The 12690-nt window shown below is 49.6% G+C and overlaps 1 protein-coding gene across 1 annotated transcript; it reads right to left on the reverse strand.

Moving 5' to 3' along the window:
* Positions 1-218: 218 nt before the first annotated feature.
* LOC139052248 (uncharacterized) lies at positions 219-11770 on the reverse strand. Its single transcript, XM_070529343.1, has 3 exons — positions 10775-11770; positions 10223-10558; positions 219-239 (listed from the first exon to the last, which is right to left on the reverse strand). Exons 1-3 carry the CDS (start codon positions 11768-11770, stop codon positions 219-221), a joined length of 1353 nt encoding a protein of 450 aa, XP_070385444.1.
* Positions 11771-12690: the final 920 nt, after the last annotated feature.

The raw sequence follows: 12690 nt of genomic DNA on the forward strand, positions 1-12690 counted from the left end.
GATGGACTCAAAGTCCCGGACTACGTGTAATGCGGTCCCAGTATGGTCAAATGCTCACTCTATCGCAGACAAACTGACGTTTGCTATGCATGTGGAAAGCTTGCCCATAGAGCTGACGTTTGCCCAGCCCCTAAAAATACCATCTGCCGCGGCTGTGGTGCGACCAACCCGGACGGTAAGCACGAATGTACACCGATGTGCACCCTCTGCGGAGGCCCTCATCCTACGGCTGACAGAACCTGCAAGCAAAGGTTCCAAATTGCGTTTGTAGTTAGACAACGGAGAATGGAACGGCGCAACCGCGACCCATCCAAACAACCAACTGGGTCGCCTATGGCTCTCAAGCCGGCCCTCAGCAGCTCGCACAGATCCAGGAGCCGATCCCGAGACCCTGGCGGCGAGGATAGCGGCTACCAGGACCGTGCCCATTCTAGGGGTCGCTCGACGGAACGCTCGTCTTCGAGGGGCCGCAAGGCCCCCGGGACTCGCTCCTGCTCCAGAAGCCACTCTCGTTCCAGGGGGGGGGGGGGGGGGGGCTGCAGTTCAGATCCAGGAGCCTGCTCATCGTGGTACCACATGGGCTGACCGGGTCAAGGAATCACCGAAAAAGGTAACGGGGGGTCAATCGCCAGATCACGACAGGATTGCACAATTAGAAAGAGAAAACGCTTCGTTAAAATACGCAATGGAGCAGCTCACAGCAGAAATTGCAGAAGTAAAAAAAGCCAGCAAGCGAGAGACAGTTCAACCCAGTCAGGCCCCTGCAGTAGAAACGCCCATGGAGATCCCCGTAGCGGAACCCAGTGCCAATGGTCTACCTAAAAACATGTTTCAAAAACACATGTTTTCCTATTACAAGAAACGCTCACATATACGGTCACCCTACCAGGCTATAAATCGCATACCCAATACGCTGATAGGAAGAGGGGAATCAGCACATTAGTCACGAAGAAATGTGCGTTCATAACCCACGATCTGAATCTTGAATTCAATAAGGTTGAACACTCGCTTCTTGAAATCATCCCCAGCGGACCATTCAAGACAAGTATATTTATACTTAACATGTACAGTACACCCAAAGACCTCAGGCAAACATCCGCGGCAATTATCAACAGTGCTACAAGCAAGGCCAAGACATTTCCACTCCTGGTGGCCGGAGACTTCAACGCACCGCATCAAGCATGGGGGTACTGACAAGCCGCGTTTACATGAATGCGACAGTGTCGCATCGCATCGCATTTCTAGCGCATCACATTCTTGTAAACAGCAGTAATGCGCTAGGAAGGCGCATCGCATAAATGCACCAGGCGAGGGTAGATTTACGGGCGCGAGTCGACTCTCGCGGAGCATGTACACGCAGGTTGGTCGCATTAGGAATCATGGGAAGGAATTAGCCTCCAACATGGCGGCGGTCCCGGCTGCCCGCTTCGAATTGAATTTGGCGTTGCTTTTGTAAAATGCACTTCGTTCGCAGCAAATGATTGTGTAAACGGCTTTCGCTTAGTCTCAGGTTGCTTCGACGACAGAGTATTATGGATAATCTCGTGGTGTTTTCGAGATCGCTTCTCCTTTCGAACGAGTCGAAGCCTAACGAAAGAAACATTCGGGATGTCAGCGCTACCTATCGCTAGAGTCGGGAAATAGCCGCAACGACGGCATATGGCCTCTGAGATCCGAAAATCTCGCTGACCAATGAAAAGTCTAAATAAATGTGCGCTGCTTCGCGTACGCTGCACTATAGCGTATAGCGTATGCTATAAGTTGCGTACGCTAAACTAAAGCTGTCTATTTCTCGGCACTCAACCACCAACGTGCACTTGGCCTACTACCGGAAACCAGTTGCACCGGAAGTCGGTTGCACTTCCCTTATACGACACTATGTGGCGCTACGTTCTCGCGAGAGATCAGGCACTACATGTAAATGGCGTCGCATCACCTTTCCCAAATGCGCTTGGAAATGCGATGTGCCACTGTCGCATTCATGTAAACGGGGCTACAGAGTTGCATGCCCGCGCCCTCTCAAGATGGCCGCCATTGCCGGAGCAGCAGCAACGCCGCTTGCACGGCGATGGGGAAGAGAGCTTCCCATGGTCCCTGAGCTCTTCATACCGGTTTGGTCACGTGTGTCGACTGAGCGCGGCGGAGGGACGAGGCGGCTCGGCGAGCGGCAGAGCAGCTTGGAAGACGAAGGAGCGGGGTCGTGCACTGGGAGACAGCTGAAGATGTGGTCGGCAGGCTGAAACCTCCAGGCCGAAGTCTTCGCCATTCGACCGACAGATGGTGCAAGTCCGTCAGGATCTTCGGCGGCGAGGTACCAGCAGCCCGACGCTCTTCAGATCGGGACCTCGGCAAGCACCCCAGGTAAGCCTCGTGTACCAGGCCGCTCTCAAACTTTCCGCCGGACTGTATTTTTTCAATCGCGTTTAATCTTTCGTTTATTTAGCCATCGAGTGTTAATTCTTGTATGTTCTGTTAGTGTAGTACTTGCCGTATTTATTGTCGCGTGTATTTTTCATTTGTGTTGCGTATTTTATTTGTATTTCGCGAGTGTTAATGGTTCCCACGTGGTGGGCTTAGTGTCGCGCGAGTGGCGTCAGGGCGTGTGTTGTGTGACCCGCGCGCCTTCCGCGAGCTAGGACCCACTACTGGAAGTTGTATGTTCTTTTCCTTTTATTATGTCTCGCGCATGATTCCACTTTATTAAATTGAGTGTGTGTTGTACGACGTCGCCTCCCGTCTCATACCTCTGGTTCACGGTCGATCAGGCGTGGACCTTATCGCCGGTCAGCAGTCGAACCCGCAATACACGCACGCGGGGTGGGTTTGTTGTCGCCCCATCCCCTCCGGTTCGGAGAGTGCGAATTACCCCACCACCAATCCTTGACAGGTACCAACAAGCTAACCGCAAGGGCGTTGACCTATGGGAAACTACAGTCAATAATAACCTCACGCTTATAACAGATCCGGCTTTTCCGACCAGGTTCGGCAACTCCTGCTCTAGGGATACCACACCCGATCTCTTTTTCATACGGAATGTGGAATCGGCATCTTGGTCCAACCTCCAAGTGGACCTTGGTACTGATCACAACATCCTGGCCAGCTCCGTCAACGTGAAAAGCGGGGACCTCAAAGAGTTAACTATTACAGATTGGGATTACATTCGCAAGATTCGGGAAGAGCGAGCACAAACGCATGACTCAGCACTTAGCCTTGAGCAGTGGGCTGAACAGTTAAAGGAGGATATCAGCGCACCGACAAAGAAAATCCAGACTGAACTGGAGGTGGACACGATGGATAACCGCCTCGCTCCTCTTCTAGAAGCTAAAACGTCACTGTTGAACAGATGGAAAGGGCAGAAACTCAACCGAAGGCTCCGAAAAAAGATCGCGGAGCTCAACAAAACTATAGAAGATCACTGCCAAACCTTGAGCAGACAACAGTGGTATGAGGTCTAATTCCGTGGATGGCCAGGTGAGAGTTGGAGCTAAATGGAACCTACTCAAGCATCTGCTCGATGATACCAACACCGTCAAACCAAAGACAAGTAATAGCGAAGGTTCTGCACCAGGCATCACAATCAGAGACATTGCAGACCGTACTTGACGGACTCGCTCGCAAGTATCTGCCACTGGGCAACTCGAGTGACGAAGACTATGCCCCCTATAACGGCTCATCTTGCCCCGAGCTAGATAACCCCTTCAAGGCATACGAAATAAGGGAAGCTCTCCAGAATCTAAATGGCAGGTCTGCCCCTGGCCCTGATGGCATCCCCAACCGCACCCTCAGAAACCTGGACGACTGCTCTATAGAATGGTTGACAGAGGAGATTAATGGAATATGGGAACGAGGGGTTGTCCCGGAGTCCTGGAAAATGGCCTCAGTCATCCTCATTCCAAAGCCTGGAAGGCCCCCGAGTCTATCAAACCTCAGACCCATTTCCCTCATGTCCTGCGTGGGGAAAGTAGCGGAACATGTCATACACAATCGAATTTCTAAGCACATCGAGAAACAAGGATTGTTTGCGTACGACATGATCGGCTTTCGTCCGGCCCTGTCAACGCAAGACGTGATGAAACTCATCAAATGTCAAATCATTGACAACACCACAAGAGATATAAGAGGCATCCTAGGCTTAGACCTAGAGAAAGCCTTTGACAATGCATCCCATGCTCACATTCTGAACTCCATCTCAGAGCTCAATTTGGGAGACGCCTTCCACAGATACATAAGCTCGTTCCTACGGGATCGCAAGGCCACGCTCGAAATCCGTGACCTCAAGTCCGACAATTTCAGTTTGGGCCCCAGAGGCACGCCACAAGGAGCGGTAGTCTCATCATTGCTTTTTGACATCGCCATGAAGAAATTATCGCAAATGCTCTCCAACATAGAAGGGATCAATCATATACGCTCTACGCTGATGACATCACAATCTGGTGCACCGGAGGAAGCGAAGGAGCTGTTGAATTAGGCTTACAGGAAGCTGTAGATCAAACAGAGATGTACCTGGAAAATACGGGGCTTAGATGCTCCCCGAGCTAGTCTGAGCTCTTCCTCTACAGGCCAGTCAGGAGAGGTCCCAAACCTAGAGGCTGGAAACCGTTGTCTTAAATAAACATCAAACTCCACACTAAATGCAGCTGTACCATCCCCAGAGTAGACACCATTCGGGTCCTTGGCATGTTCATCGAATCCAATGGCAGTAATAATACGACGCTCAACAAGCTCACAGCCAAGCCTGAGAACATGATGAGACTAATCAACTGCAGAGTCTCGAATAGGCGTGGAGGCTTAAAGGAACACAACCTCCTCCGGTTGTTCCACGCTGGCAGCCATGCACAACTGGTATAACTCCGAGAAGAAACGATTAAAAACGCTCATCCGAAAAAGTATAAAAAGTACTAGGCATTCCGTTACGGGCGAGCATGGACCTCCTGATGCAACTGGGAGTGCACAACACATTGGACGAGATAATCGAGGCCCAGGAGTCAGCCCAACTGGCCCTTCTATCCTGTACCCCGGCTGGAAAGAAGATCCTGGCAGTTCTTGGGATCAACCCTATCCTCATGGAAGAGCGATAATATGAAATTTCAGAAAATCAAAAGAAAAACATACGAGTTGCACCGTTTCCCCGTAATGTTCATCCTTAACACAACGTAGGCAGACGCAGGGCAAGAGCCCTCGCCCTCCTCAAGCGTACCAAAGACGATCCCTACTCGGCAAGTTTTGTCGACGCAGCCCAATATGGACCGTCGTCTAACTTTGCCATTGCCCTCGTTGATCACAACGGACAGATAGTGAATGCGGCTTCCCTGAAGTGCTCAACACCAACCAGAGCGGAACAGGTCGCAATTGCTATAGCACTCCTAGACAACAGCAGATCACAAATCTTCACTGATTCGAGATCGGCGCTCAGGGCTTTCGCTTCAGGATCCATCGCTGAGGAGGCTCACAGGATTCTCAAGAACAAGATAATCTCTCCGCACACCATCATGTGGTTTCCGGCTCAACTCGACCCCCAGCTTGACTCGTTTCCCAATCTCAATGACATCGCCCACTCCCAAGCGCGCGCACTAACCCACCGCGTGGGAGCAGGATCGAGCTCAGACTCCGGGGTTCTCTAGTTTCGGGACACTCTCACTACTTTCAGCGAAATTACTACGCGCTATCACCTGGGTAGGAGGACTTATCCTCCCCCTCACAGCAAACTGGCTAGACCTCTGCCGTCCACTTTACGCATGCTTCAGATGAAGCGCTATCCAAACCTGGCCCTTTTCAACACGATCACTCCAGAGGCTTTCAGCTCTACTTGCCCCGACTGTGGGGCTCTTAGCAATCTCGCACACATGCTCTGGCGATCCCCCTCGATACAGGGACCCAATTGCATCAAAGAACAAGAATGGAGCTCTGCCATCCGGAGCTCAGAATATGCACGTCAAACTTGGGCTGTCCAGAGAGCCCACAATGCGGTGGTTAGGCTCGGCCTACCAGTCCCCACGTGGGAGTGGCCCGCAGCTCTGCCCTAGGGCAAAGCTTCTCAGGACCTTGTTATTAAAGTTCTTTGTCTGTCTTTCTGTATCACTACTGAAATTGATCCACGCGTGTCTGTGGCGCCGTTGCAGCTGAACTGTTGTGAAACTTGCATATGCGAGCAGCTTTCACCGGCGTCTTCTTCCGGTGCTGTCTCCGCTCTGAAAGCCAAGAATGAGATGCACCCCCCCCCCCCCCCGCTCCTTTAGATTGAGGGCGGCTCCATGTTAAACTGCTTCTGAATCAGAGAAGATTAGGGACGAGTCTAAAATGTCATATGCGATTAAAGCCAGGGAAAATAGGTTAAATAAGAGCCAGCTGCCCTATTAGCATCAATAATACATCCACGCAGAGAAACAACAGAGAAATGGAAAACAAAATCGGCCCAAATGAAAGAAAAATTAAACCATGAGTGTCACGGTGGCCTAAGTTCGACAAAGGGTAACCTAATGCTCAGAAAGGTTCGTTACTGACAAGGAGAACAAAAAATCCCCCCCCCCCCATTAAGAATTGTTCTCACTGTAGTTAGAGTGTACGCTGTTGCACGGTGCGCGTGGAACAGCACACGGTGAATGTCAGGTTTCCAAGGGAAAGAAACAAGCACCCTCGCTCACCGCTGAACTTGCAGCACGACCGGAGCAACTTCTCGACCAACTTGCTCCGCGTGCGAACAGGAGACAGCAGACAAGTCGTCGCTGTTCATTAGTGAAGCGGCGGCGGTCGATGGTGCCCTTTCGTCGCCTGTCGAGAGAATCCCCGCAATTCGCCGCCAACGACGGCGCGGCCGTTTTCACGTTTGAGCGGCGGCGGTGGTGGCTCTCGAATAACGCGTAGTTGCAGCTCCGAGTCTCATCGAGGCACGTTCGAGTGTAACCATGGAGTTCGAGGAGTACGGCTGCTAAAGATACATGCACATGCACTGTTCTTTTTTTTTCTTGCTTCCCCGTTCAGTAACTCTACGCGGCACCACCAGTGGCGTAGCCAGAAATTTCGTTCGGGGGGACTAACGTTTCAGCTCGGCCTGTTCCTTATAGAATTTGTCGAGGGATCAAATACATGAATTATAACTGCATTGTCATTGCCAAAGATGCTGCAAACGAATTCTTGAACACTGCACACTGTCAAGACATGTAAAATATGAATTTTTTTATAAAAGAATATATTCGTACGTCCCCAAAAATTGTGCCAGAAATAACAGAAATCAATGCTTCCACCTTTTCTGTCCGTTGATCGGTTATAAGTAAAGAAAATATCACACGAACTTTAGAACTATATCAGTTCGAAACCAGCAAAGCAGTGCATGAAGCTGATATGAAAACCGTGAAGGCCATGAAATGAACAATTTGAAGACACATATATAATGAAACTTTTTAATTCAAGAACCTTGTTTATACAAGGGGAAGTCAAAAAGTAAAGGAGCTTTTGAGAAAGGGCACATTAATTTTCATGATAGAAAACTGAAACATACATTATTTTTCTGCATAACGTCTATGCACTTCAACGCGCTTTTGCAACATTTCACAAGTTTTCTTTTTATTCCGTTGAAAAAAAAAAAGCTTTTTGGTTGCACCTGTAACCAATTTTGCACCGCATCAATGACGTCTGCATCGGCTGCAAATACTCTTCCCCTGAGCGCTTCCATCAATGGTCCAAACATATGAAAATTACTTGCAGCCAGGTCTGGGCTGTATGGGGGGTGTTCCAGCAATTCGAATCCCAACTTGATCCTTTATTGTTTCGGCCGTCCATTTGGCAGAATGTGGCCGAGCGTTATCCTGCTGCAGGATAACACCTTTTCGCAGTTTTCCACAACGTTTGGATCTGATTGCAGGTTTCAGTTTAGTTCGCAACACATCACACAAGTTCTCACTGTTCACAGTCTTGGGGAGAAGTGAACGGCTGCCACACCTTCCATGTCCCAGAATATTGTTAGCATAATCTTATCAGCTGATGGTCGACGTTTAAATTTGATAACTTCTGGGGATAATGAGTGTTTCCAAACCATGCTCGCCGCCGTACTTTCCGGTTCGTGATGATGTATCCAATTTTCATCTACATGAACAATTGCATCTCCCTCGCGACGATAACGTGCCAAATGTTCACGAGAGATGTCCAAGCTTTGTGCCTCTTGCTGCGCTGACAATTTCCTTGGGACCCGCCTTGCACGCACTTCCCGAAAATTTAGCCTGTCGTGTAAGATGGAATACGCTCAACCATGACTGATATGTTCAGTACTGGCGATTTCGTCCACTGTGATACGTCTGTTGTTCATCACTATACCCTCAACGACTTTCAAATCGTCCTCAGTCCTTGACGTCGATAGCCTACCCGTTCTTTCCTCGTCACATAAAGAAGTTCTTCCCTGTTTAAAACGCTCTATCCTTTCGTAGATCTTGCTTCGCGATATAGAACTGTCACCATACTGCGCTTGCATTCGAAGAATAATTCCCGCAGGTTTAACAACTCCCACAAACAAATAACGAAACACTGCCCTCATTTCCTCCGTGGTGCAGATCGACAATGGAGCTGTCATGTTTAACAGTCTGCTACACTCTAACGACTAACGCGGGAATAAGGGTGACACATTCCATTGAAGTGTTGCAGAGCGCTGGATACTAGCAGCGTTATCAAACCCTAATGCGAGAAATTGCAAAAGTCCCTTTACATTTTGACTTTGCCCCGTATTTTTTGTACACATGCAACGGCCAAGGAATAATCTAAATGACGCTGTCCTTTGTTCCGATGTATTGCGTAGAAGCAGCTGTCACCAGTCATGTATTGCGAGTAATGGCGCCAAAATTATAGTCACTACAGGGAGCACATATACAAAGAAGGAGTTCTGCAAAATATACATGAGGATGCGAAGATACAATGGAATAAACAAATGTAAAGATGCAGCTTGATAAGGGGCAAGAAAGTCTCACTGGACACAAAGATCAATGCATGTATACACAAAACCTCGCAACAAGTTATTTAAATATATGTATAAATCTCCAATAAACCTACGTATCTAAGCAAAAGCCACTGTATATAATGCGTCAAACAAGGCAAATAAACATGTTGCGCAATCACAGATTGACAGATCAGAGAATCATTATGCAATACCATTATGCAATCATTATGTTCCTTGCAATACCTCCAGCTGGCGCTCGCCTCCACCGCATCGCGGCCCACACATGAGGCCGCGTTTCTACCACAAAGCCCGCCATCATGCATAGCGTTCGCGGCCAGCGTTTCCCGGTAAACATTGCGGTTACATACGGCCTATAAGCGCTTTCTTTTTTTTTTTCGGCGGTGGGCACTTCCGCTAGTGGCGTTGTGCGCGAGCTGTTATCGGCTCGCGCCGCGCACGATTTTGCGCACTGTGCACAAGGACACATGACTAGCGGTATACTTCAGTGCTACACGAATACTGAGGCAGAACAAGGGGATCGCAGAGCATGATCACGCGCTGGAACGCGGTAGAAAGGACGAATTGTCCTCTCGCTTGTCGTCTGCCCTTGTTGTTTTCGGGGTGTCCGTTTCTGGGCACAGGTCGTACCGTGATATTGGCACGGATGTCCCGTGGGAGATCCGCAAAGTCTTTTTCTGTTTCCTTGAGCAAAGCCTAGCTTCCCTAGGATCGTGCGCCCCGGAGGCATCGTCGAAAGCCTAGCAAGCTGGGCGCGCTGCTGGCTTCGGCAATTTCTTCCAGGGTGTTGTGCATGCCGAGCTGCTCCAGCTTCTCATTGCTGGTGCTGGTCGGAATGCCGAGGGCTTGCTTGGTGACCTTTCTGATTTGGGCATTAAGTCTGTCTCTTTCGGATCGTGACCAATTGAGCATTGCCGCAACGTATGCGAAGTGACAGGTGACGAACGCGTGTATGAGTTTGATGAGATTATGTTCCTTGAGGCCCCTGTGTCTACTTGCAATTCTTCTGATGAACCCGATAGCGTTGTTGGTCTTGGTGATTTGCTTCTGAACCATAGAAGCATTGACGTCTTTAGTCTCTACGATCATACCCAGGACTCTGATTTTGTCGACGCATGGTATGACGTGTCCGAAATTGGTTCGTACGGTAATTTCTTGATTATAATCGAAGTCTGACGAGTATGGCGTGCGGCCCTTCTGCGTGGGTCTGCGTACGAGCAGCTCCGACTTGGTAGGCGAGCATCTGAGTCCTGTGGGAATTAGAAATTCTTCTACGGTATTCACTGCTTCTTGCAAGATGTCCTGCACCATGCCCGGGGTTCCTTTGGAGACCCACATGGTGATATCATCTGCGTATATGGTGTGCTCGAGCCCGTGGATCTGTCCGAGTTTCTCAGCAAGTCCTGCCATGGTAAGGTTGACAAGCATAGGGGAGATGACCGAGCCTTGGGGGGTGCCCCTGCTCTCCAGCAAGAGTGTCTCCGTGGAGAGGTCGGCAAATCGGAGAGTAGCCGTCCTGTTATCCAAGAATGACTTGGCGTAAGAGTGGAATCTAGCTCCGAGGTTGAGGTCAGAAATGGTGTCCACAATGTATTGGTGAGACAGGTTATCGGATGCTTTCTGGAGATCCAACCCGAGAATGGCCTTGGCGTTTATAATGGCGGTATCAATATTTGATGCTTGATTAAAATCATGGTGTCTTGAGTTGATAGACCGGGTCTAAATCCGATGAGGGTGTGTGGTAACAGCCCCTTGTTTTCGAGGAATCTGGAGACTGTTCTGAACGGCGTGTTCCGCAGCCTTACCCACGCACGACGTGAGTGATATAGGTCTGACGTTCTCGACGCCTGAAAGCTTGTTGGGCTTTGGGATGAGAACCATGGTGGCGTTCTTCCATTGCGGCGGGACCCTACCGGAAGCCCAGACCTGATTGATTCGTTCCGCTAGGAACCGGACGGAGTCTTCGTCCAAGTTACGAAGAGCCTTGTTACTAATACCGTCCGGACTTGGAGCCGATGTGCCATTCAGGTTTTGAAGGACGGTCGTGATTTCTTCCACCGTGAAGGGTTCGTCGAGATCAGGGTTTTCCGTGCCCGTGTATGGAGGACCGGGTGTCTCGGCCTCGTTTTCGTGGCTGCTCGAGAGTGGCATGCATCTCTCGGAGAGTCGTGCCATAAATTCCTGCTCATTGTTGTTTTTCAGTTCGCGTTTCGCTATCTTGTCAGCCGCCTTGGTCTGGGAGCTCCTGGTTTGACCTTTGTTAAGAAGGTGTTTGAGCAGGTTCCAGGTTTTTCCCGATGTCATGCTGCCATCGACCCTTGCACCTACTTCGTCCCATTGTTGGTTGGAGAGTACCACACAGTGGTGCTCAATGTCCTTGTTCAGTAGTGCGACCTTTTTCCTCAGTCTTCTATTGAGTCTCTTGGTACACCATCTTTGCAATATGGATCTTTTCGCTTCCAGCATGTGAGCGAGCTTAGCGTCCATCCCGATTGTCTGGATATCTGTTTCTATTTCTGTGGTCGCGTTGCGGGCGTACTCTATGAGCTCTTGCGACCATTGTTCTAGCGTAGCGGGCTTGTCGGTACGTTCCTTTCTTACCTGTCTAAACTTAGCATCCCAATCCGTGTATATCCGTTTTCGTAGTGGTTTCAAAGCAATTGCTATTGACATTTCCACAATGTAATGGTCGCTGCCGAGGTCATCACCGGTATTTTGCCAGGTGGCCCCCTCGGTGTTGAGGACGAGCGTGAGGTCTGGGGTGGTGTCCCTCGAGACCGAGTTGCCCATCCTGGTGGGGTAGAGCGCAGACGTGATCAGGTTGAGCCCCATCTTTTCCGCATCGGTGGCAAGATTTCTTGTATGATTCTCGAAGTGACGTGTCACCACGAGCGACGTCACACTGCGGACTCGAGTACGTAGGTGCAGGGACGCAAGTACATCATCCTCCGGCTTGGAGCGCGGCGGCCGCGAGGAGAAGGAAAAACGGCGTTTGGTTTGAAATTTGAGATCTTCCCGCGGCGCGTAGGGATGTAATACTTTGCAGACACGATTGTTATCGCGCAATGTATGCTCTGCGCTTGTCAGCTCAAAATTGCCAGAACTGGTGAGGGGCCCTTTAAACGCAGTGAAAGCAACACTGGGAACCGTGCGAAACGGCGCAAAAGTGCGTCAGCAGGTTATGGTTTAATTGTGGTTTCATCTCGGGAGAAATGTTCTTCAAAGGACAGGAAAAGCATGGTGAAATATGTTTTAAAGAGATGACAAGCCGGACTGCGACGCTGCGACAAGGTTGAAGTTCGCACAGATTGCGTTGGGTGAAGGTTTGTTTACATTCGTCATGCAAAAGAGTAAGTTTTTTTGCCTTTTTTATTTATATGAAACAAATAAATGAACAAAATGCATTTGAGCGCTGTATGCAAGCCCAAATCAGCTGTAGCATATAGGCCAGTCGCAGTGAAAAATCCCTCTTTAATTACACCTGCAGCATCTTATTGTGAAAGAAATTCGACAAGTTCAGCATCGAAACGAACCTTTAGTGTAACTAAAACGATTCTTTGTACCCAGGGTTAGCGGTTCACCTGCTTCATATCATGCCAGATGTTGCGGAAACGAAGGGATATAGGATGGATAGGACAAAAGAAAAGCACACAGGAAGATTTGTACAGATGGCCAGACATTTTTTTTGGCGACATGAGCTATAAATCAGACATTTCTTACTCTTGCATCTACGCTCCTGGCAGGTGTGGTTA

This window comes from Dermacentor albipictus, unplaced genomic scaffold (genome assembly GCF_038994185.2).
Source record: "Dermacentor albipictus isolate Rhodes 1998 colony unplaced genomic scaffold, USDA_Dalb.pri_finalv2 scaffold_20, whole genome shotgun sequence".
Classification (NCBI taxonomy): domain Eukaryota; kingdom Metazoa; phylum Arthropoda; class Arachnida; order Ixodida; family Ixodidae; genus Dermacentor; species Dermacentor albipictus.